Source organism: Drosophila innubila, assembly GCF_004354385.1.
Source record: "Drosophila innubila isolate TH190305 chromosome 2R unlocalized genomic scaffold, UK_Dinn_1.0 1_C_2R, whole genome shotgun sequence".
Lineage (NCBI taxonomy): Eukaryota > Metazoa > Arthropoda > Insecta > Diptera > Drosophilidae > Drosophila > Drosophila innubila.
Window position 1 is genome coordinate 23,406,922 of NW_022995374.1, and position 26,516 is coordinate 23,433,437.

A 26,516-nucleotide genomic window follows, 5' to 3' on the forward strand; every position below is an offset into this window, starting at 1 on the left:
TGGTTGCAGCCTCAAGTGTCAGCAGGCTTGCTTTGATGATGCTTGCTCCACAGAGTGAGAGTGAGAGGGAGGGGCAGAGTTGAGTTGAGAATGTTGCACTTACACAGAACAGCCAAATCGACTTCCGCCTTGAGCGGCGTCTGAGACATGACGTTGCTCGCCTCGCAGCGGAATCGCGCCTTGTTGTCGCCCGCCTCCGCTGTGAAGCTGTAAATGTTCTCCGACAGCCGGCCAGATGTCCTGTGTGAACGAGGGAAAGAGTGGAAAGTGGCAGGTGATGATAATGTTGCACCATTTGATGAAGTGCTCTCTCTTACCTGTAGGCCATGCGTATCTGGGAACCGTTCTTATACCAGATGAGCTGAGCGGGCGGATTGCCGCCTCGACTCCGACACATGAGCTCCACCAACTGTCCACGTCGCAGGGTATCCCCGGTCGAGTAGCCCTCGATGTACGGCGGACCGGGTGGATCTGTAGGGAGATTGAGTAAAAACACAACAGTTAAATAATGGATAGTGTAAAAATAACAATTACAAGAACAACGCAAAACAAAAACTCTACATATATACAGTATGTCAAGTAATTGTTTTCCCAAAGCTAAAAGTCTTTTACTTTATATTACAAAAAAAAAAAACAGTTCCTTGATTATTATATAATTTTAAAATAGTTCTTGCAACAAGTTATAAGGACTTCCATTTGTCTTAACATAACATTTTTTCATTGTCAAAACAATTTCTTGACACAGTGTATATGGTAGTAGGTTTATTGCTGGCATATTTAATTGCAATGGCCGCCACAAATAAATTCAATTTACACTAAAACAAATGTGGCCAGTTGGCCATCCGGCTAACCGGCTAACAGGTCCGACAGTTGGCCATTCGGACATATGCAACTGAAATTTGCGCGATTTTTAATTGAAGTGTTTGCATGCAAATCGTTTATGTGGTCAAACGCATTATTTTCCGATTTCCCTTTTTCCATTTTTGGTTTCATTTCGTATTTTTATTTTCCCCCACTTTGTTGTTTTATTTATTATTTTTTATTTTTATTTGCTGTTGTTCTACAAACAGGAGGCGCATTTTATTAAAGTGCTGCAAATGTTGACTGTAATTTTGTCGTGTTTTGGGCGGGTTAATAACAGTGTAAATGCCACAAAAAGTAAATAACGCGACTTGTTAAAAACGTGCGCTTAAGGATTCCATTTAATTGCAATAATTTACGGTATATAAATGACTGTATTTCGGTTGCGAATGCCTACATTTTTCTTAGTATGCTTTTATTAAAATTTTAGCTTTAACTGCAGTTTATTGTGCGTATGCTTAATATTTAATTTTAGCAGGAGTTCTGTAAACTGTTCTTTTTACAAGATCAATTGTAAATGCGAGTACGTAATATTAGTTAATTAAATTTTGAATGGACAATTAGTTGCGTATAAGCAACAATTTTTTAAAGACTATTCTATGTTCATTTTGCTACATTGGTTAGCATATGCATATTTTATTTAATTTAATGCTAAATGGTTGCTTGAGTTGCGTATACGTAATATTCCTTTATATAGCGATTTTGTAATTGCTGCTCGATTTGAGCTGCAGCTTAAGTTACGTACACGCAATATTGTATTTTAAATGGTATTGCAACGAGCGTCCTAATGGTTACCATTACAAATTACAAAGTAAAATACATACGCACACACAGGTACACACACTGAAAGGGCAAAACGAATTGTAAAATAACGCAGCAGGTGTACAAAGCCGGAATATAACGAAGTGGCACAAAATTAAATTAAAATCACTTAAAATATTGCTGCAGTATCGGCCGCCTATATCCCAATGCCAGTTGCATCCGATTACTGACCAGGCTGTCGCTTGCAACTGACAGGACGAAAGGGTTGCAGGATTGCAGGGATGCCCTAATAGGTGCATAATTAAGCGACCCGTTCTCTAACAGACACGAGCATATATGTATGTATATAAGTATGAGTATATTGTAAAGCTGCACGGCAATATGCATGTATGTGCCAGAGAGATACGAGTAAAAGTACGACTAACTCTGAGCGCCACATACGTTAAAGAGCACGGACATTAAGTCGTTATGCTTCTAAATGTATCGTACCTAACGAGCAGAATACAGTCAATCGACTTAACTGATAAACAGAATGTCTAGGAATAATTTCGAGATTCGATGTTTCACAAATAAATAGTTGAAATAGTTTTAGGAATACACTTATACTTTCTAATTGAAAACTTTTCTAAAAAAAACTTTGTGACTATAACTGAATCTTCTAAAGGAACCATCAGGTTTCATTCGAATCTTCGGCTTAGGTAGAAAACGCAACTTTTTTCAATATATTATAGTTTTGTTGAATAGTGTAATCAATCAGTTGATGGCTGGTTAAATTTTATGAAAGATTAACTTAGCATATAATGTTCTCGTATTAACGAAAAAAAATGAATGCCACAAGAAAGTGGAACTATGCAATTGATCAGCATTGTAGCGCAAAGAATGCAAAGCGTAGAAGGTACCACTTTGTGGTGCTTTGGCAATTAAATCTATTATGTCAACGTGCGGGGCGTTGGCTAAAGAGCACGAATTGGCAATGGCAGCGCCAATAGCTGCCTTGTGGCAAGCAGGTCCAGGCGGAGGCACATGCAGCACCAGCAAAGGGAGCATTGGCAGCCTATGCATAAATAACAAACATAATTAATTTGAATATGGGGCACGTAACGTGTGTGCCAGTTCCAGGCGAACAGGTAAAGAGAGTGAGAGAGACAAATAGAGAAGGAGAAAGAAAGCTACGAAGAAGAGAGAGAGAAAGAGAGAGTCGTGGTCAGTTCCAGCAATCAATAACTGAAGTTGGAAATTCGCAAAATGCGGCTCAGTGGTCCTGATTCCTGTTCATGTGCCTGTGCCTGTGCCTGTGCCAAAGCCGTGCCCCGCTGCCACATGCCACTTGCCACACGCCCAATGGTCCGCTGATGCGTGTGGCAGCTGGGCATCGCATTAGAATTTAAAAACTAATTAATACGCGCGCCAATTGCGCAATTAGCGGCCACGGAGGCCATGGAGGCCATAACACCCGACGCCTGTGGCCGTTTCTGGTAAACTGGCGGCCAGCTTCTGCCGTGTTTTGTGGGTCACAAATGGAAACGGGAATGGTGTGGGATGGGGTAGGGGTTGCAGCGGTTGCAACCTCGGTCAGGGTGAGCTGGGCACTCGGCATAAGTGCGCGGCTAGCATTTCAATTGTATTGCAAACTTGGCCATTTGAGCCGGGCTAATGAGGTCGCCATTTGGTATTTCACAGTACGCATATATTTGACAAGGCATTCAATAGGCAAGGTTGGGGGAAGATTACAAATTTCAAATGGAATCCAAAGCATTTTACTCACACAACACGGACAGTTGTACAGTTGCACGCATGGGCATATCCGGCGATAGCGCCTTATGCTTCGCCTGGCATGTGTATTCCGTGTAATCATCATCCGCACCGGGCTTCAGCTTCAGACTGGACGTAGTCGTAAATCGCTTTGGCATCGTCTCCTCCACCTTGTCGTCCCGCTTATCTGAGGATAAATAAATAAAACAGAGGATTAGACATGAATTAAAATGGATAAATAACTAAATATAATTCAATATATATACTCTGATAAAAATAACGAATAGTAAAAATAAATACAACCGTATTTGATTTTCTCATGTTAAATTTAACCAGAAACGTATTAAAATTAATATATATGATAAGAAAACATCATATTTATTTTAAACCTTAAACATATTTATTTTAAATATGCAGAAAGTTAATTATACCGTATTCGAATTAATGACAGATTTGAATAGAAAACGTATTCAAATTAAATAAATATGTATCTAAAGACATAGATATAGATATGAAGATACACAGATAGATTGTGTACCATATCCTTTGAAAAGGACTTCACATACAAGTACACAAGATTGTTGTCATAAATAATGGCGCAACAAGCGAAGTACCAAAAAATGCACTTGTGCTTGTGTGTGTGTGTGTGTCTGTTCATGTGGGTGAGTGTGTGTGTGTGTGTGTGCTATAAATTCTTGTGCGCTGCGTTAAATGTCTGCGATTTATCATAATAACAACAACAAAACATCAACAGCACTCAGGCCAGCTCTATACAAAAAAAATTAAAATGGCGTGTGTGTGTGTGGGTGTGTGTGATTTTGTGTGTTTGTGTGAATGAAGGGAGGATTTTCTCCCCCTCTCTATCTCTATTGCTCTGTTGCCTGGCATTGCAAAATTTGCACGCCATTTTCGCGTACGTGCAACTTCCCCCCTCTGCTGCCCGCTGCCTAAGTCGTTGTCATAAAGTTTAACGCATATTTTATGAAGTTTTGTCGCACCCCCTAACCAACCCCACCCCGACCCGCCCGACAGCCTATCTGTCTGCCCGTTTGGCCTCTCTTATTCATGCCACGACCCGTGGAATTCATTTGTAGGCGCATATTTTGTGTAATATTTGCCAAAAAAGCAACAACAACAATATTTTGTGACATAATTTTGAGTCATAAATTGTCAATGGTTGTGTTGTTGTTATTCTCGTTATTCTCGTTATTCTCGTTATACTCGTTATTCTCGTTGTTGCAGCATCCAAAGAGATTCTCTCATCTGCCATCTCCTTTATCATTCATGCTCTAGCTGTCATCTCCCCGTCCTGTTTACCACTGTCCTTGTAGCCTTGACTTTAAAATGTTGTTGCCTCAACTATCGAGTCGAAGGGAGAATATTGCGATATATATTCAGCATGTCACCAAGGATAATGACCAAGTTGCTCGGCATTAACCGTCATTTACGCGACCGCCACATACGCGAATTCGCAAAAGGGCACCCTGAGCATGAGCCTGAGCCTGAACCCACCGCAGCACCACCGCGGCACCACCGCAGTACCACCGTTAGCACCACTGCGTCAGAGTCAGAGCTCAACTGACAGCTTGCAAATGATACTACAGACATGGTGGGATCCTTTGCCCATTGTCGTAAACTCTCGTTTTCGGCACAAGGCTCGTTGTGAAGGCGGGGGGATGAGGGTACAGGGTCAGAGGTCACAGGGTGGTCCCCGCAAACGGTCCAGCCGCAACATATTGCGTCGTAAACATAATTCATCATGCCGCTCGACGTCCAGAGTTTCCTTATTCACATTTCCTTGCGCATTTTCCAGCATTTTACGCCGTTTTGCGAATTTTCTTATTTTGTTTTCCCAAAAAATTTCCATCATCATTGCTGTAGTTGTTATCGTTGTTGCGTTTCACATTTTAAGCATTTTTAACGCGCCAGTTGTGTTAAAATGATTTCGTTAGCCGCCAAATGACACTCCCAGTGGACCAGGGATATACGCCACATATACACTTGCACACACAGGGATACACCCACACCCACACACACACACACACACTCACATGTATATGGCATATCATAATCATTATGAAAATTAAATGTCGTGAAGGCGTCTAAGCGCCGTGTGATGTTGCTGCCTCCTCTTCACATCCTTCATCTCTCGCCATGTCGTTGGTTTCCATGGCCATGTCCTGGCAATGTCCTGAGCATCCTGCAAACCATTTACATTTGCATTTTTCCATATTTTCTAAAGCGTCCAACGAACGGTAGCGTTTTCCAATTTAGCTGACTGCCGGCCAGCCAGAATGACAAGGCACAAACAAGAAACCCCAAAAAAAAATACAGATAAGGGTAAGGGATTGGAGTTGGGGTTGGGGTTGGGGCATCGACTTTGCCAGTTGACGGCGCCCGTTTTGTTAGAGTATAAAATTATTATTTAAGCACCGTCATCAAGCAGAAAGTCGACGGACGACTCACTTCCCTCCCTGCCTTTCTCTTTCCCCTTACCTCACCCATTCCATTTAATATGTGCCTCTGGCCAACTGGTTGACAGTCAAAGGGCTCACACATTCCCCCTCCCACCTCCTCTACCTCCTGCTCTCTCTCTCTCTCTCTTCTTGTCACAGTTAAAGCCCATTTACACTTTTTTTGTTTTTTGGGCCAGAGTGGATCAGCTCCAGTCGCGGTCGATACAAAGCTCGGACCAGGAGCCATTAGAAGACACATGCGTTGTATCGACGGTGATGGGATGAGGGGAGGATGGGGGCATTGAGGTTCTGGCTGAAGGTTTCTGTGTAAGTGGACATTAAATTTGATAGCTTAGTGTTGTGACACTTGTCACGAGCTGTCTCTGTGTGTGTGTGTGTGTGTGTGGGTGTGTGTGCGCTTGATGTTGATTGCGCTTGCCGTCCATTACATTAGTACATTCTATATTCTATATACTCAGTCACACTTTCCCATTTTGATAAAGACTTTTCATACTAATGAAAACGAATTTCCTATCATCAGGTAAATTTTACTAAGCTAAAAGAGTTTCTAAATAAATTGATAAAAAATGCTAAATAGATAATAACAGAGACCATAACTGTTATGAGGTATAAGCGAAAAAAAATCACTTTTATTAGTTATTTAAAGACATTTATATTTAAACCTCAAAAATAAAAGTCTTAATAATAATTATATTTAATTTTTTTAATTACAAGTAGTTATTCTGTTTTATTTATAAAATTAAAGTCCTTTAAAATCATTAAACGTGATTTTTTATAAAAAGTCGTAAATATATATTGAAAAAAAAAATTTGGTACATTCAAAACAAAAATTGAACTTGTTCTTATGATTAATTATTTTAGTTCATATCTTGATCAACAACAATTTTTTTTTAGCCCCTGGATAATAAGATTATACAGTGGTCGGCATATTTATTTTGACAAAATGTAAAGTTAAATCTACTCATAATTTGAACTAGCTTTATGATGATTTTACATAAATTCAAAATTTTAAATGGGTACTTAATGGGTTAAGAAAAATTTTGTATCATCCAAACAGGATTTAAATGACCTTTTCATTGATGCTAAAATCTTCATAAAGTTAGTATAAATTATGAGTAGATTTAACTTTACGTTTTGTCAAAATAAATATGCCGACCACTTCAATTTACAATTCTATAAATACAGTATCTTTTCTATGACTAAAGAAAAGTTTCCATAGCTCTAATGTCCAATTAATTTAAGGCAGAGTTATATGTATTATAATAGACTATACTTTTGGCGAAACTTAATTTTCTTTAAAGTTGGGCAAAGAAAAAACAAACTCTAAGTCTAATGGATATCGACTTCTTTTCAGAAAAATTTTAGCAGATATAAGAGTTAAAATCTTATGTACAACAACAATGGAGATAGTAAATTTTTCGTTATATATAAAGTCTTAAAAGTTATGAAAAAAAGTTCTGTTGTTGACACAACTTGTACTGTTGCGAAAGTAAAAACACAGAAATTTAACAAGTTTAGGTCTGTTGATAATCCTAGCGCCATAAAGATTTACTTAAAAATTAATGCTTTATTCACAATGCATAAGAATTAATATCGATTCTTATTTATCTATTGCTTTAATTTTAAATTATTATATTTATTTATGTATTAAATCTATTTTAATATTTTTAAATTTTTATAAATTTTAATTTTGTTTTATCTGCATACACTGCGACTTATAGTTTTTGAACTTAATAATAAATATATATATTATAAATAAATAAAGAGATAAATAATTTATGAGAATACGTATTTTATTTACTAACCTGGCTTGTATTCGACATTGCCGCGATACCAAACGATTTGTGCTTCGGGCTTTGCATTGGCCACAATGCACTTGAGTGTTAAGTCCTGATTTTCGCGCACTTCCACCTTAGAGTTGTGGCTGTATCCTTTGATCTCGATCGATGATGGCGGCGCTGTATGCACAATGAGAGAGAGAGAGAGAGAGTGAGAGAGAGAGATTAGGAAAGTGTATAACAACTGTTACTCCAAACGCTCGAAACCAACAAAACGGGCTTAAAGCAAAACAATAGCCAAAGCCAACGACTGCATCAACAATAATAACAACAACAGCCACAATAACAACAACAGCAACAACAACAACAGCAACATGCTCGCTCATTATGCGACAATGCTGCATGTTGGCCAGCTGGCGTGTGGCGTGGGAATGCGAATGGGAGTGGAAGTGGGAAGTGGGCGTGGCATTAAGTCGACATTGTTCGCTTTCACAGCAGTCGCAGGTTGAATGGCCGCCAAAGCATTGGCTGCACCGCCTGGAGGCAACCGTCTGTACCCCTGCCCACCTCCCCTTTCAACTACTCTACTTCATTCATGCCTCCTCCATTAATGTGCTCGGCAAAACTGCGAGGCAAACAATGAGAAGGAGATGTTGAAACAGCAGCAACAGCAGCAACAAACACAAGCAAACAAACAAACGCACAAACAAACGCAGAAACAAACAAACAATCGTGGATAAAGTTAAGTGCACGTGTGCATTATTTTAATGCCACCTGAAGGAGTAGGCAGCCATTGCGTCTTGCGGCAGTTGCAGTTGCAGTTGCAGCTACACAAAATACACTCGCTCTCGCGTTTTATGTGTGTGCGTGTGTAGAAAGTAGAAGAAGCAGAAGAAGAAGTGGATGGAACTGCATTTGACATGCAACATATGTTGCCTGCTGCCGTAGAAGTTGTTGCATGCAAAATGAATGCTTAATGTCGTGCAACGCTGTGAAGCATGCCCAGGCAGTTGGGCTTACACTCAAAAATGCACACATACACAACGAGCTTCTGATGAAGAGACAGCCGACAGCCGAGCAGTAGTGTGCGGCATGTGGCATGTGGCGTGTGCCACTGCGTCAAGGTAATTGCTTTTGTTGCTACCGAAATGAAATCAACACCGACCGCTCCCATCGCCCATTGACGGCGTTCAGCTGAAGGTCTCAAGTCCGCTTGGATGATGCTGTGATGTCTGCTGTTGTGATGCTGTGATGCCTCGAAGCTGCCGCGTTGTTTGTGAATTTTATTTGCATAGCTCTATGCGCATTAAATTATTATGCACAAATCAAATACATAAACACAAAATCCCGCGACACACACAACACATCGAACCATTCCCACAATCACACTCGCACACACACTCACACACACTCACACACACACACACATTCACTCCGGGGCGTCAACAAAAACACACAGAGCTGAGGTGCGACCCTCTCATATGCATATTTATGCATATACATCTACAAGATATATATGCCTGACAAGGCCCTTTGGCATCAAATTGACTCTTCACTCTCTGCCCATACTTGTTTTACGTGGCGTATAAGTAATTTTTGTGCGCTGCCCTTAAAAGTAGGCAACATAAATTTTGTTACTCAAAAGTAAATATATATATATATATCTATACAATATAAATCTATATATGAATATATAAACAACAAATATTCAAATATTTCAGAAAATTCAAATTTGTTGCAAATAATAAATGTTTTTTTAAAGATATTAAAAATCTTTTCTTCTGTAACATTCCTAAAATTTTTTTTTAAAACCTTAACTGGTCTGCAATAATTTTTTGCAGTCTTAAAGAAAACAAATAATCATCAAGTGATTGAAATAGAATCAGTTGTGTCTGAATTCTAAGTGGCTGAATAAATTAAATCTTAAAGTTTTTTAATTAAAAAAGAAGTAATTAAAATGTATAAGCCCAAAAAAGTTGGCAAAGCTAAACGCGACTTGACAACGCGACTCATCGATACAAATTGGTGACGCAAAGGATGCCGCAAGGAGCGTTGTTGCTGCAGCATTGTTGCAAAGAAAATGCAGAAAATTCGGCTGAAGCATGCTGCACTTTTTATATGGAAAAAAAATACAGAAAAGCGTACTGTGTATGTATGTATATTTCATGAATGGGAAATGCAGTTCGATATATGCACAAAGTATATATATATATCACAAGGGGCGTCTGTAAATCCCGTGTATGTGAGGTAGGAAAATGTCGGGAGGCGTTGCAGCTATGCTTTTGTGTATGTGTCTATGTGTGTGTGTGTGTGCATTGTTGATTGGTATGCAAATTGTATTTGATTATTGACATGTGCAAGGCGCATTGTCGACGCATAGAACATATGCCTGAAGAATGCAAAGGTTGTTGTCGCCACAATTGGCGTTACATACGATTATGAACGAGCTTAGCAGTTGAAGTTGCAGTTGCAGTTGCAGTTGCAGTTTGCAGCTGGCATTGTAGTCAAAGAAGGCAATATGAATCTTTTTTATCCAGAGCGTTGCTCTGGCAGCGATTCGTTGATTAAATTTTATGCAGTTGCCCTGGGTTGCAAGGTGACCGGGGATAGAGGTGGAGGTGGGAATGGGGGCGTTGCCACTTCCCCCACGTGGTGGTTTGCTGCAAATAATTTATGCAGGAGGTGGAGGGGGCTAAAGGGTGTACAAAGTGCAATTTGCCATGAATTCAGGAGAAACTGAAGCTCAGCCCACGCTAACCCACTAATAGTACGCCTCATAAAAGTTTTATGCGTTGAAATATTTCTCCACTCTTTCCTCATTGTGTCTCCCCTACAACTCTCTACTTTTTCATCTCCCTTTTTTTTTTGTTGAGTATAAGAAAAGCAAGAATTGGCAATTTTTCCATTTGACGTCAACTTTTTCGCTTCTTGCGAGGAATTCGGAGGCTGCCAGAGAGTGTTGGGCCGAATCTGAGTTGTAGACTGAGTCCAAGTCTGAGTTAAAGTCCCACGTCCCAGGCATACTCCAAATTGCTCACATCTTTGACTTGTTCTCCCAGTGCGGAAGCAAAAGCTGTGCTGGGATTGAGGCTGTGACTTTAAGGTCACAAAACAAATGTTTTGCCATAATTCAAGACCTCACAGAGTTAGCTCGAAACTTTGATCATTTGCACTACAATTATAGCACAATTTTTCCAATGAAATGAGCGGAAGTGCGGCAAATTCTTGACCATTTAAAAATCAATACAGTGCGTTTATTGGCTTCCATTCTTTTCTCTGGCTTAAGGAAGCTCTCCTACTTTTCTCAGTTGGACTGCAGCTGGGCATTGCATAACACAGAAGCCCCAAAAAAACAAAAAAATATAAAAAAAAAACCCAATGCTCTTATTTTTCTTTCAATTTTTCAATGCTGCTTTGTATTCAAAATTTATAAAGGGAGCTCTGGTTTTTTTCTCTTTATTTTTTTTTGGCCGTGCATGCCTTGAATTCCATTGTGCCGAGCCCGAGACCGAACCGGAGCCATGGCAGCTGAATTGCCATCGCCATCGCCCAGGTTCAGTTACTGATGCCAGTCTCAGTCCCTATTACAGTTGGGGTCCCTACGCTTTGACTGCAAAAAGTTTTTGGACCTTGCTCGCCTTGCGGCATATGTGTTTTTGGTTGCGTTTTTAAAAATTAATGGCATGCGAACATTTTCTAAATTTCCATAAATTTGCACGTGGACTTTTGTGTGCAAAAGTTCTTTACTGTGCCAACTTATAATCTAATTGCGCTCTCACGTGTATGTGTGTATATGTGTGTGTGTGTAAGTGAGTAGGTGTGGTGTTAGGTCCATGAAAGTTTTACCTAAGCGGACAGCGTTCGTTGAAATTAGTTGCAGAAGAACTTTGCAGCTGCCTCGTTTCGAGTGTTTCAAATTAAATTTGCGAATGACAAAGGTTTGTTCATTAGGTTTCTGCGTTGCATATGCTATTTTAATTAGAACAAGACACCACATAAAGTCAAAGATATAGAGACAGTCTCCCAGAGAGAGAGAGAGAGAGAGAGAGAGGGATGGATTGTAGAATTGATTAAATGAATTCATCCAACCAAAAATGTCACTCAAATGCTTTTCATCTACGCTTTGGGCTTTGGGCTTTTCTATTCTATTCTTTTCTTTTCTTTAGCCAACTCAGATGCCCATTTTGTTTGCCAAAGATTAATAGAGACAATAACGAGAAAGACAGTTTGATTAGCAGCTACCACGTAGGTAAAGAATGAAATATAGTATTAACACACTACGAACATCATTTTGGACTTATAAAAGTGCTGCTGAAAATGTTCTGTCTGAGAGATATGAAATATTCAAGAAATATAAGGAGCTTGTCTACAACTTAATTATTAAGTGTATTGTACGTATTTAAGAGCTTTATTTATTATCTGTATTGAAATCACATTACAATTTCTTTTAACAACAATGCTACAATTCATTAATTGAAATTTTCTTATCCGATGAAATTTCAGACATGTTTGTCACCATACACAAAATACTGAGGTGCTATACGGAATTCGAGATGCTGACAGGGAAATGACATAACAATGGGAATTCCTTTACTGAATACGAGCGTTGATCAATAGCGAGCTGAAGCGAAAAATTAGCTTAATAAATAAATCAAATAATTGTAACTTGAACTTAATTGAATTATTACACATTTGTCTTCAATTTTGCCGAAGCTAATTGCTGCAATAATGTCGCACGTGTTTTCCCATGAATGCCTTCGGGGGGACATACATACATACATATATACACACTTACATACCATAAGAGTATACATATGTATTGCACATACTGGGCTACGCATTTCACTCATTCAGTGAAACATAGTAGATTCCATTACAAAACAAAGAGAACCACACATACGCACAGTGGGTGTGCGATAGGAGTAAGAGGCGGGAGTGTGAGGAGGACTCACAAGTACCGACAATTATGACAAACATTTCTTTATGGCCCTGGCTCTGAAGACTGACGGCGCACAGTGGGACTGTTTACAAAAAATTAGTGAAAACTTTTGAAAAAATTATTAATGACAGAGTCGCTTGAAGCTGGCCATAACTATTATTCTATAATTAATTTTCATCTTTAAGGATTATCACGCTTGGAAAACTAGAGCATTTCACTATTTAATTTTATAATATTATAATATTTATAATATTAATATAATATTTTCAAATAACTTTATTAGTTCACAGGATATCACTTGGGCTTAAATGTGAAAAATTTAAAATTATTTAAAATTTGGTCACTAGAGTCGCTTAAAGTTCACCTCATTATTATAGAAAATAATTTAATTTTTGTGGCCCACTATTTACCAACATTGCTTGAAAGCTACAGCACTTCATTGTCTGGTGTTTTTCTAAAATAGTTTATTATTTCATAATATGTAATGTTTGTATACGTCCCACTGTGCGTAGCAGCAGACAGAGGCGCCGGCATGCGACCTTTTGCCACAGCAGCAGCGTCAGCAGCGACGGCAACAACAAACTCAGCAATAACTAACGAGCTTATATGAATCCAACTCTCACACACACACACACACACGTGTCTTTGAGTTTTTCTAAGACTCCTCTCGGCACACATCATCATTGTCACAGCTCATGGCGCGTAATTAACTAAACAAACGTCATTAGGCATGCGCATATATGTATATATACATATATGTCTGTCTATGTATGAGTGTTTGAGCCTTGGGCAAGACGTTGTCGTTGTCGTTGTTGTTGTTGTTGTTGTTGTCGTTGCCATGGGTCGTCAAAAGAAGTGGGTCTAGAAATGGAAACTCTCGCATAGAAGACAGCCAAACGAGGCAAAGGAAATGAAAATCGCTGTCATCAAATGTAGCGCAATTTCTTGAGTGATTACAACAACAACAACAACAACAGAGAGCAGCAGCAGCAACAGCAACAGGAGTACCCACACATTCAAAGTGATTACTCGACAGCAGCAATAACAATGCAATGACACACAGAGAAGCACTAAAAACAAAAATAAATTCATTTCGCTTCAATTTGAAAATGCTGAAACTCCCCTCTCTCTCTCTCTCACATACCCTTTTTCCCTACTTGCCCTGTCTAGCTTAGTCCTGGCAGTGTCAGCTCAGACTGTGACTCCTTGGAGCAATAAACTGCGCTAAATTCAGCTCAGCTCTCACATTGTTGATGCTGCTTCTTCCCTTGCTGCTTTCGCTGTTGTTGTTCTCGTTGTTTTTGTTGCAATTGCTGTTGCTTTGCAAATTGCTGACAATAAATGTTGGCAACGACAGCCAACAACCCTCCGATCTCCCAACCGCTCACAATTCTGACCACCCGCATGCGGGTCTCTTCTCAGTCTCGACAATTTAAATATGCAAGTACAAATTCTATAGGTGCAATGGGAAGGAAACAAACACGACGCGTTCCGGACAAATTGTATTTAATACTCGAATTAATTGGTGCTGCAACCAGCTCAAAGTCAATCCCAACTACATTTCGTATACATGCACGTACACTTTTTTTGTTTACGAAATTTACTTTTAACAATGCTAAACGAACTACTTTTTGTTTCTTTTAAAATGCATAAAAGTGCTTCATAATATGATTAAATTGCAATATTAATAATTTTTTCAATAAAGTCGATTTAATATATACCACATTTTATTATTAATATAGTTTTTATACCAGTTATCATTACAAATCGTTTTATTGAACTAAATGCATTTGGACTTTAACTTTGTTGTAAATATTTTCCAATTTTGAATTATTTAATTAAATTGTTAATTTAAAATATTATTTTCAGATCTTATTTTGAATTTTAAGTAATTTTTATTTATTGTTTTTGCCGATTAAATTTGGTGGACATTAAATATTATTTAAATAAATTAATATTTAAATATATATATATTTAATACCAGTTTTACATACAAATGGTTATTATTGATCTAAATGCGTTTGGACTTTAACTATGTTTCTAATATTTTCAGATTTTTAATTATGTTATTAAATTTTTAATTTAAAATATTATTTTCATTCATTAATATTAAATATTATTTAAATAAATTAATGTTTAAATTTATATATATTAAATTCCAGTTCTACCTACAAATAGTTATTATTGATCTAAATGCGTTTGGACTTTAACTATGTTTCTAATATTTTCCGATTTTTAATTATTTAATTAAATTGTTAATTTAAAATATTATTTTTATTCATTAATATTAAATATTATTTAAATAAATTAATATTTAAATATATATATATTTAATACCAGTTTTAATTACAAATGGTTATTATTGATCTCAATGCGTTTGGACTTTAACTATGTTTGTAATATTTTCAGATTTTTAATTATGTTATTATTTATTTTTCAAATTTAAATATTATTATATATTATTTTTAATTATTTAATTGAATTGTGAATTTAAAATATTATTTTCTGATTTTGTTTTGAATTCTAAATAATTTCTTTATATTTTTGTTGTCGACTGCATTTGGTTGACGTAAAATAGTAAATTAATAATAAAAATTTAGAATCACTTATGCATGCAGAGTTGACAGTCTGATAGCATCATCTGGATGCAGAGAAGCCCAAGGCGAAACCGTCTTTTGTCCATTGCACGGCGCCGGCTACGTTGGCCACCTCGCATCTCATCATGGCCTCGGATCCCTCCAGCACTTGCAGATCGTGTGGAACGGTGCGAAACTTTTGTTGCTGGCCGTGCACGGAAGAAGGCAACCACAGCAATGCCACAACTGTAAAAAAATCAAAAAAACAAAGAGATCTTTAGTAAAAATGGTTGATTAATTGTTCGGCCTGTCGTTTGTCCTCTGTCCTTTGTTCTTCATCGTTTGTTGTCTTTGGCACAGGGCTTCATTTCATTGATGTGCTGCGGGGATTGTTCAAGTTGGCCTTATTTCTATTAGAAACGTGACTTTCAATGGCTGCACAGCTTTTAACAGCACTGAATTATGAAATGTGTATTTAGTCAGTCCGCAGAAAAAAAAAACAATGAGAGACAGAGCCGCCTCTGCCTGGAGAGAGACAATGAAGTCGCCGCATAGAAAGTCCCCTAAATAGCAAATCCTGACCGCAATAAAACAGGACATGCCACAGACATTGCCTCAGTCTCGTCGTTGTCCTGCTGCTAAGCTGCAGTTGGAGTTGGAGTTGGAGTTGGTGTTAGAGTCCGAGTCGGAGTTGGAGTTGGAACTGGAGCCGAACTTTGACCGTTTCAAAATGAAAAGTTTTTTAATGAAAAACAAACACATTTTCCCGGCACAAACAAAAAAGAGCGTTGCCCATCATCGCACAAAAGCCAATTGTGGGCGTGGTCGGCGTCCGCAACGCCCCATTTCCCCGGTGACTGTTTGCCAAGACTTATTGCAGTCTGCAGTCGGAGTCGCCAGCAGTTTATTTCTTTGCCAGCTCCACCGAGCACCACACTCACCCCCGCCAAAACTATTAAATTGTGCAAAAAAACGAAAAAAAAAAAATGTAAAGCCCTGAGCCGAGCCCAGAATCAACAAAAGCATTTAACGCGGCCATCAGGCAGCTACAGTTGTTTTAGTGCCACTGTCCCTGTCCCTGTCCCTTTCCCTACTCCTCTTCATGTTCATGTCCGAATCTGAGTCCGTGCTCAGTGCACTTTATCCGTGCTACGGCGCTTTCATAAATTTCCAACGGGATCTGAATTGCAGGCTGGAAGAGCGAATACAGATGAAGGAGGAAAAAGCGCGCATATGGCTGAAAAGGCGTAGGAGGAGCAGGACCAGGACCAGGAGAAGGCATAGGAGGAGTGGAAGCAGGCGGAGGTGAAGCTGTTTATTTATAAGCGCCGAAATGCAGTTTTAAATACCACAACGACCGGCAATTTTAGAGTGCTATCTTTAGCTAGATAAATTCCATTTCATTTTTCTACAAAAGCGTGGATAAATGATAAAATGAAAAACTGAAATAACTGAAACTAACCGCAGACGTATTCAAATATGTCTCGTGTCCCGGGCTCAATGATTAATATGGCCACTATTTGCATACACATGATGTTGCTGAGCATTGAAATGGCAGAGAAATGAATTTTAAATACAAATACGAATATATAGAAGTAAAATACACAGATAAATCTGGGGAGGCAAAGGCTTGGAATTCGCAGTTAGGATTGGGGTTTCAATTTAGGAGCAACTGTGGGACCGCTGGGTTAGGCTAACTCTTTACGATTTCATTATTTTCCTTTTTCGTACATAATTTGGCAAAGAATGTGATACGATCCAGTTGCCTTAACCCCCGACTGCCTGTTGTTGTCATGTTGTTGTCGCGCAATTTAGCATAGAAGTTGTTGTTATTGTTCTCGGGGCACATTCGCACAAGTAAACAGCATTCAGCATTACTGTCAATTTATATAAATTTTCAGCTGCCTAGCCCTGCTCTCTTCCTCTCTGCCTCTCTGCCTCTCCCCTCCCTCTGCTCTTCAGCGTCTCTGGCCCCTCCTTATCTGGATGAAACTGTCAAGCGCAGGCAAGTCCCCATCCCATCCCGTGCCTTCCCGTGCCGTGCCGAGTCCTGTCTCGGGAACCCTTGCCAGCAGCAGGCGCGGCCATAACCTTTGCCCTGTCGACGCAAGCTCTACGCAAATTTGAGCCTATTTCACAGACACGCATCAGTGTTGCCAATTCAGCATATTTATTGCTAGATCTAGCATATTTTTAAATGAAAATGCCCAAAAATTTATCTATATGCGTATGCTTGAGGCCGGATTTAAGTAGACCAGAAATTTTCGCCGGCGGAAACTTTTCTTTAACATAATTGTCAAATTCTTCTGCTACTCTTTAAGGCACCTTTGTTTCTTATATGGACAAATCTATACAAAACTTAAAGTCTTCAATCTAAAATTTTTAAAAATTTTATTTAGCATATGTTTAGATTAAAATACATATTGCATTATCTATATTAATTCGTTAAGGAATCCCCATCTTGTTTAAATAATTTTATTTTATTTGGTTATTGAAAGATTCAGAGAGGAAACCAATGCGTGTTAATACATATACCATATGTAGATAAATAAACATACTCAATCATATGCTCACTCAAGTATATCAAATTCCAGACGAGTGTTGGAATTGTGGTCACTGTGCAAGTTAAATTTGAAATTATGTTCCCAACTTTTCATTGATCGTATGCTAAAAATAAACTACCTTCAGTCAACTGAGCAAAGAAAGAAACGAATGCATTTAATGCAATACTAAGCAAGGGTTTGATTTTTAAATGTAATATATTAAATGTATATATTTTGAATTTCATTGATATAAACTTCGAAGACATTGCATAGTTAAATTGAATTTTAACAGCAGAAAAATACTGATAGTGAGTGCGGGTGATATTATTAGCTTATCGATACTTTAAATTTTAAAATCCCTTTTTTTGTATGTAAATTAATTTCGGTTTTTTTTTGGCCTGATTATTTTTATTTTAGCAAATTTTTGTAACTATATTCTAAAATGTAGCTTATTTTGTTTGTCACATTCTGGCAACACTGACACGCACATACACCCAGTTCCTGTAGATGTGGGTGTTGGGTGTGGTTGTGGATTGTTGGCTTCGGCAAGAGAGTTCATAGTTGAGTAAATTTTTACCTCGTTCATGATGGGCGCATCATTGGCAACTCGAGCGCCACATTCAGGCCATGCCCCTTGGGTGTGAGACTATGTGTGTGTGCAACTGTGTGTGTGTGTGTGTGTGTGAGCGTGTGTGTGCGCGGGTGTATATGTCTGGTTTTTCAACAAATTTGCGTAGCTTGTTGTTTTGTCGTCGTCTTCATTGCCATTGCTGTTGTTGTTGTTGTCTCATATTTTTCAAGCGAAAAATTTTAATAAAGTAAATTCCTATTTTACGGCCGGAAAGGAAACCCATTTCTGGCTGAGTCGTATGAGTGTATTAGACATGGCTCACACTGAAATTGAAGCACGACAAGGAGTACTCACACTCACACACACACTCACTCACACACACACACACAGTTTGTATGTCATACGTGTCACGGCCGGAAATAGTAGATGGAAAAACACGCAACAAGCGGAGACAACGCGACATGGCAAAGTGCGAAAAGGATTTAAATGCTTTAGGCGTCGCCTTTTGACCGCGCCCGAGAGCTGCCAATTGGGTTGTGAGATGACGAAGAAGAAGAAGAAGAAGGGATAAACCACCCTATGACCTCAGCCCCTCTCATCATCCAGCTGCCAAGTGCCATTGTCGAATTTCAGTATCCTGAGTGCGTTGTTTTTCGTGTTTTGTCGCGGACTTGATTGTTTTCAGAGCTGGAAGTGAAACAACATTCATACGCACACACACACGCACACGCACACATGTGTACACACATACTCACATACAAATCCCGGCCACAGTTGTGCCTGACATTGCAGCAGTGGGCAAAAAAGGGTTTTATTTTACGAGCGGGACTATCAGTGTTATTGTTATGACTGAAATTTGATGGCCTCAACCGCTTCTGGCTGTAGCTGTAGCTGTAGCTCGAGATGGAGATGGAGATGGGAGCTAAGAGATGGCTAAAAGGGACACAGGCTGAAGAACTAGCCAAGTGACGTATGTGTGAAGAGGACGCACCCATTTCTTCCCATCCTTGCCTCTTTATGACAATGACGCTGACGCAGTCAAACGATGATGATTTCTGCTCCCGCCCAGGCAGTTATCTGTCATGGCCTCCGCTGATTAAGCAGCCTTTTCAGCCTTGCGCAGATTGCTTTAACGAGTGACCGAGGGGTGGGGAGGTAGTTAGGCCTGCTCGCTATAAAGTGACACCTGAGTGGCCTTGGAGATGGGGCGACTCCCAGGCAATGCCTTTCAATCTGACTTCCCACTCTTACAGGCTAACACACATGGAAGCACTTAAGTTTTATTCCCTTTTGCTTTAAATGCTCACGTAGTATTTGTGCACCGGTTTCTCGTCAAGCACCAATTTGAGTCCTGCAAATTTGCTTCTGCGACGGGACGCGCGTTAATTTGATGATTATGATTTTCACACTGCCAAATCGTGAGCTTTTGCTTTTTATTGCCAGCTTATTCTATTCCCTATACTCTATACTCTATCTATATGCCTCCGGTTGATGCATGGGCGTGGCATGCCACGTAAGCTGCCAAAATAGGCTGGGTTGCAGTTGCCGGATGCTGTTACGTTTGGCATATATGTATGTATATATCTATATACGTATATGTGAAGATGCCACCTTTGCTGTCAGTCTTGTGGCACGCCCCGACCGGCCACGCCCCGCTGTCAGCGGCAACGTGCTTTGCATGCAACTTTCCTGCTCGACAAATTTCGTTATAAAATATTGTGTGTCCAATTGTTCCACTTCTTCTTCTTCAACGTCTTCTCCTTCACCTTCTTCTTCTTCTTCTTCTGCTTCGACTTCTACGGCTGCAATATAACAATAGATGCGCGACCTTTTCAGCTAATGGTGCATGCAACTCTGTGCGTACGTGCAACCGAAGCTGCACCAACTATTGCACTTTGTTGGCTGCTCCGCAAACTGTTTGACTCCTGTGCCCATTTGTTTTGGCTTCTGCAAAACTCGATCATTGCCTTTGTCACTTGCAACACAATGTTGCTAATGGAAAAAGGTCTGAACATAAATCGAATTTATTTACATGTGTTTTATTTTTCATGACAGAAGCCAATATATTAACTATCAGAAAACTGTTGTCCAAACAAAACATTTCTTTAAAACGAAATTAATCCGAGTATTTATAACTTTACGTTTGCATGTAAATATGTATAATTATATTTCTTGAATATCCCCAGACTCTTACATTTTTCAATATATAATTTGTTTTGTTTTATCTTCTCAGTCATAACTTTAAACTTTTCGCTAGTGACGAAAGCGGCACGAAGGGCGCGAAAGGCGACTATCAATATATACAGGAAGAATTGAAAATTTGCTACTACTGTCCGATCAGTGAAATTTTATTTTAATTTCATTTTTTTTGTAATCTTAGTTTATATTATATTTAAAATGTCACTAGGTCAACTGCTCTTCGTTGACATTAAAAAAAAAATAAAATAAATAAATAAACTTCAGCTTGATTTAAAAGCACTGGTTTTCTTCAATTAGTTAGGAATTCTTTTTAATACAAAATTTCTTAGGCTTACAAAGTCAAGAAAACTATCACAAGAATACAATAAGTATCTAAAGGAGCCGCGAAAAAGCTCTAGAAAAACTTTTGTCGTTCCCTAAGAATACGACGGCAGTTAAGACTTTTATACGAGGACGAGCAGTTGTAATATAAATATGATTCGGTACTGCAGCAGTTGCAACAAAAGGCTGCCCGAGGCTGTGGGGCAGGCATATTACCTCCATTATTTCCATCAGCATTAGGGGCATGCCGCAAAAGGAGTCGTGGCATAATCACCAACAACATTATTAGTAACATTGCTGTTAAAATGGCGCCACTGAAGGCCACAGTGCCAGACTGGCTTGCAACTTGCCACGTGCAATGTGCAACTTGCCAAGTACCCATGGTCTTGGGGATTTTCCTGTGCCAGAAAAGCAGCAAAAAAATGTGTGTGGCAGGCAACAAGGTAACTCACGCTTAAAATGCGGCAACAACATATTTTGTTTATGAATTAACTACGAATATTTTACGGTGTACAGCAACCACAGCTTCCCCCGTTTCCGGTGACAGACCCCGCCCCACAAACAGCGACAAAAATTAAGTGAGATGCCAAGCAAAAATGAGCAGGAAAAATTCAGAAGGTTGTGAAAAATCAAAACGACATTTTATCATTGAAATGAACACGTTTATGGAAATCATAGGAGTATTAAAAAAATTCTAAAAGGTATTTTTCTCGATAGAAAAAAGAAGAAATAAATATTGTAAATATTTAATTAGAAATAAAAAGGATTGAAGTTGAATTGTATCTTATTTTTATATAGAAAACTAATAAAGAATATGTAAAATTACTAATAATTCTAAATATGATATGTGTTTATGAAAAATAAAGTATTAAAAAATAATTCTAGAGAGTATTTTCTGTCAAAAGAAAAAAACAATAAAGAAAACAATATACTGAAACTTAATATTTCTTAATATTTTCTAATTTATATAAAGAAAGCTAAGAAGAATATGTACAATTACTAGTATTTAATTGTGAATATATGTATTAAGCCAATAAATAAGAATTACTATTGTGGTTTTCTGGCAACCATTTTTTAAAATCGTCTACGATTTGAGTTAAATTTTCTTTCATATTATTTTTATGGATTTTTTTTATGGATTTTTATATAAAATGGTTATTATAAATATTACAATACATGTTTTCCGAGTAAATAGTTATAATCAAGAACAAATTTTAAGTGGTGAAGCAACCATTAAATATTGTTGAGGTCCAAAGTGGGGTGCTGTGAGTGTTGCAACTGATTAAAGTGGTCATCGTGTTGAAGACCTCTTAGAGCACTCAGTTATGAACTGTTTTTACCACAACTTTGACAGTGACCTGTCAAACTGGAGTACACATACATATTCATGCGTAGATGTGCCTCAATTAGCTGGTCACATTAAAATAGGGGCGAGTCCCCTCATTTTTTCATTCGTTTTCATTAGACTTCTATACAATTGTGAGAAAAAGTAGGGGCATTGTTTTCGAATGATTTTAAAATGCGTTCCGCCAGGAAAATAATTTGGTTAGTACACGCAATGAGAGCTACAACTTCAATAAGAATTAAGTATTATACATAAGATGTACTCTTAGTGAATATCTTAGAAAAATTGGGAATCGTTAATACGCTGTTATGCGAGTTTAAGCAAAATGCCCAGCACTTGACAACATTTAAATTAAATGCCAATCTATCTACAAAGTCTATAGATATCTAAAGCTGTTTTTCAACCGACAACCATCTGAAAGATTGCTCCCAGTATGCTTGATTTATTTATAACACATGCTACGCATCGCATCGCGTACGCTTATGAAATTCACAGAATAAGGACACAAAAATAAGAAAGAACAAAAAAAAAAAAAAATAAATAAAAAGGGAATCGGCAAGACGACAGGATATAGAGGGGCAAACGACATAAAAAGCGACATCATCCAATCAATTTATGCGCCAATGTCTCCAGTGGGTGGGTTTTGGGACCTTCTGAGCCACATAAGCAGACAGGCCTCCCCGAGATTGGAAACTGGATAATTGGAAGTGGGTTGAGTGGGTTGAGTAGACCCCCCTCCCCACTTCTCTTACTGTGTCTCTCACTTTCTCCTTTACTTTGAAGGGCCTTCGTAATATTATCTTTAAAAAATCATTTCAGTTAAATCGAAATTGTTGGGCAAAAATATCGCAGTTACCGTTGAGTCTTGACTTGATATTAGGCCTGTCACATACACAAACACATTCACAAATTACCATAATTGCAAACTAGCCACATAGGTGTAGGGCCGTCTTTCTCTTGCTCCCGTATAGTAATTTTTGCACAATAAACTCATCAGTTGAAAAAGGTTCTCTTTTTGTAAAAGAACTTGTCATCATTATCATCTTCATTTCTATCTCCATCTTCATTATGGCGTAGCAAAAGCCATCTCGAATTTTCAACTTAAATTCTCAATTCAGGCGAATGCATTGGGGTAAAGGAATAGTTGTTGTTTTGGTTGTTGTTGCTGTGGTTGCCACTGTGTTGTTATTGTAACGCTTTCAAAGTTATTTGCTGTCCATTTCCAAACATTAAACCAGAGTGACTTGAATAAATTTCATATTTGAAAGCCTCACACAGGGAGGCATGAAGAGAACGAGAGAAGAAGTGGAAGGCGGAAATATCCAAACCAAAGTAAACCAACATGGCTAATATCATGTGTGGCAGCCACTTTGCTGAGGTCAGCGGTGGTGCGGTGGTGCGGTGTATAGGCAACTATACCCAGCATAGAGCCTGAGGTAGGCACAACCCAGTCTACTGTGTGTGTGTGTGTTGGAGAGTGTGTGTGTGTGTGTGTGTGTGTATGTGTGTATGCTTGGGCATAAACCAAAAATTTCTATACGCTGATGCAGCAATTTCCGGCCAGAGTGAAAGTGGTGCGTGCGACAACGGTATCTGGCAGTGGGCGTGCCACCGCCCACACTCCCTCAGCCACTCAAGAATTTGGCCAAAATAGCTGATGCTGATATGGCCATTGCGAAACTGATGCCATTAACAGAGACGCAAATTTTATTCTCGAATATTCATACACTTCACAGTGGTTTCGACTTTCCCCAAAACACTTTCAGCTTACGGACTAACGGTACACGGTATTTGGTCAACTTCTCTGGATGCCATTTTTTTTTTTTTTTCAAACTTGCCTTTTAAATATTTGTGAAATGTGAAACACTTGCAACCACTGCGACAGTTGCAACTGATGCACAACTACATAGTTGAAACCGCAGAAGGAAAATGAAAATATGGAGAAAAAAATTGGGAAAATTGTGGCAATAGATATGGGAGCGTGTCAGCAAAAGTTGAGTCATGTGAACTTTCAGCTGAGAGTGAAAGATAAAACAGAGAGAGAATGAAAAACGATCCCTTAGGAATAACTGGCAAGTGGTCATTGGTTTGTGCCGCAAAAATATGGATAGCTTTACTATTAGATAATATAGATCAGGGGTGGAGAGTCAACGCTTACAACAAGCAAACCCTCTGAAGTCATAAATCACAGCAAAATTAACACTGGCCAAAAACATATATCTAATGCATTCAGCAATCAATTGCATTATTTGTTAGTGCTTGCTCGTTGACGAAGAAGAAGTTGACTTGCATTCTCCAATTTGCCAAAAATCACGGAAAGAGCTAGATGAGCCAAATTAGACACTTCATATTATAAATTAATTGACTTTGATATAGGAAAATTATTGAATGAAAGCAGAAAAAGAATGATAAGACCCTTTAAGTCATATGACCAAATTTAGTTCAAATCGGGTCACTATATCATACAACTGCCGTAGGATTAATTAGTCGAAAATCAAGTTTAAGTACGAGATGAGATATGTGAACCAATTGGACATTATTAATGTACTAAATTTAATATCGTTCGTCCTAAAATTGGATATCAGAAATTTTGGGGAATGGAAAAACTTTCGTCAATAGATAACCCCAAAATGCAATTATCAAAGATAAGAATTACACGACATTAGTCTTTAGAGAAATTATTGATAGTCGTTAGTCAGAACCAGTAATCTTCCAAAATTTTAAACATGTTTTTATGGGTATTTAAAACATAATAATTACTAACTAAAGCTGTTTAGGGCTATCGATAGTATTTATAAAATGTTATCGATAAGAAATAAAATGCTAAGTATTCAATAGTGAAACATGATCAAAACCTGGGCAATTTGACTGTAATTCAAGCTACCTGCGATGTACGGCATTCAGCTTGGGGCATGCAACATTGCAGCATGCAACTTGCACCACCAAATGACATTTGTGGCTGAAGCTGCCAAGTGTTTGTCAGCTTATTGTATGCTTTAATTGCCGTTTGAGCTGCAAACGCGTGTACAACGACCAAAGTACCAAAGTACTTGCATTGTTTGCCCAAATTACTCGAGACACACACTCCCACACATACACACACACACACAAAGAGTTGCAGACAGATGACAAAGGAAGTCACCCCAGTGGGTCAGAACAATAACACTGCGTTGTGGATGCTGCTGGTTGGGCAAGGGTTAACAGGATTCAAGTTACCAGAATTGGGATTGGGAATGGAATTGAGAAAGGGATTGCGACTGAGATTGAAAATGCTATTGGGAGTGAAACAAAAATCTGTGCACACAAATAATGTTTGCGCAATCGAACGACAATGCGAGAAGCTGAAGATGAGAATGAATATGAAGTTGGAGATGGAGATGGAGGTGGAGATCAAAATGGAAATGGAAATGGAGAATGAGGGCGCTGAGGATGTTGTCCAGCTAACCAATGAAGCATGTCGGCGTGTGAAATCCAATGCGATGGGGTAAGAGACGCAGTGGGCGTGCAATGTGCTTTGGTCTGTTGCATATGTACATGTAGTTCGTAGTTCCCAGCAATTGTTGCAGCTTGCAAGAGGAAAAACGAATTTTTCACTCTCTGTCGCAATTAAAAAGCAAAGTAAAACGACGCGTCGCTAAGGTTTTCCCAGTTCCCAGCAAATGCCGCGTCACTGATTTTCACACATGCTCCCACTCCACTCCACTCTACTCCAGTTGGGTTCGGTTTGGTTTGGTTCAGTTCAACTAACCGATGATGGGGTCAGCGGCAAGTCGACGATGCGGAACCACACGTCAACTGGACAGCAGAGGACAGGACAAGACAGGTATTTGCAAAAAGGTGTGCAACTGACTCGACTCAAGTCGAGTTGAGGCAAATCGAGTCGAGACGAGTCGAGTCGAGTTGAGTTGAGTCGAGTTTACTGAAGCGTGACACAAAGCGTGGCAGCCAACAAAGACAGGGACGGGGAAGGGAACGGGGAAGCGAACGGGGAAGGGGACGGAACAGAGGAAGAATCTTTCAAAGTTCACACGATGCAGCGATAAGCTGTCCCGAAGATGCGGTCTCCCTAGATGAGACACTGACAGTCTTTGGGCGCTTGCAGCTGTCTAGTGGCAAGTGGCAAGTGGCAGCTGCAAACCGGTTCAACACGCGTCACACAGCTTTTTTCTCTGAGCAAACAACAACAAACACAGCAATTAGGGCTGCGGATCATAAGCGATTTATGTAGCCGACAGCTGCAGCAGATACAACTTGCAACGTGCCACATGCCACATGCAACATAAACTCTATATATTCAAGTGGTACAAGAAGTATCTCGCAAATCACATAAATCGACTCTCATGTTTGCAATGCTGATCAAATATTAATTTTCAATATGAACAACAACAACAA

General features: G+C 38.9%; 1 protein-coding gene across 1 annotated transcript in view; it reads right to left on the reverse strand.

The window, feature by feature from the left end:
* The window catches only part of LOC117783789 (nephrin), a 79,673-nt gene that overhangs the window by 44,401 nt on the left and 8,756 nt on the right, over window positions 1-26,516 (reverse strand). The window contains exons 3-7 of the mRNA XM_034621334.1: window positions 15,209-15,391; window positions 7,658-7,810; window positions 3,389-3,562; window positions 318-471; window positions 104-240 (exon numbers count right to left, since the gene is read on the reverse strand). Coding sequence (XP_034477225.1) covers window positions 104-240; window positions 318-471; window positions 3,389-3,562; window positions 7,658-7,810; window positions 15,209-15,391 — 801 coding nt within the window. The remainder of the gene's footprint in view (window positions 1-103; window positions 241-317; window positions 472-3,388; window positions 3,563-7,657; window positions 7,811-15,208; window positions 15,392-26,516) is intronic.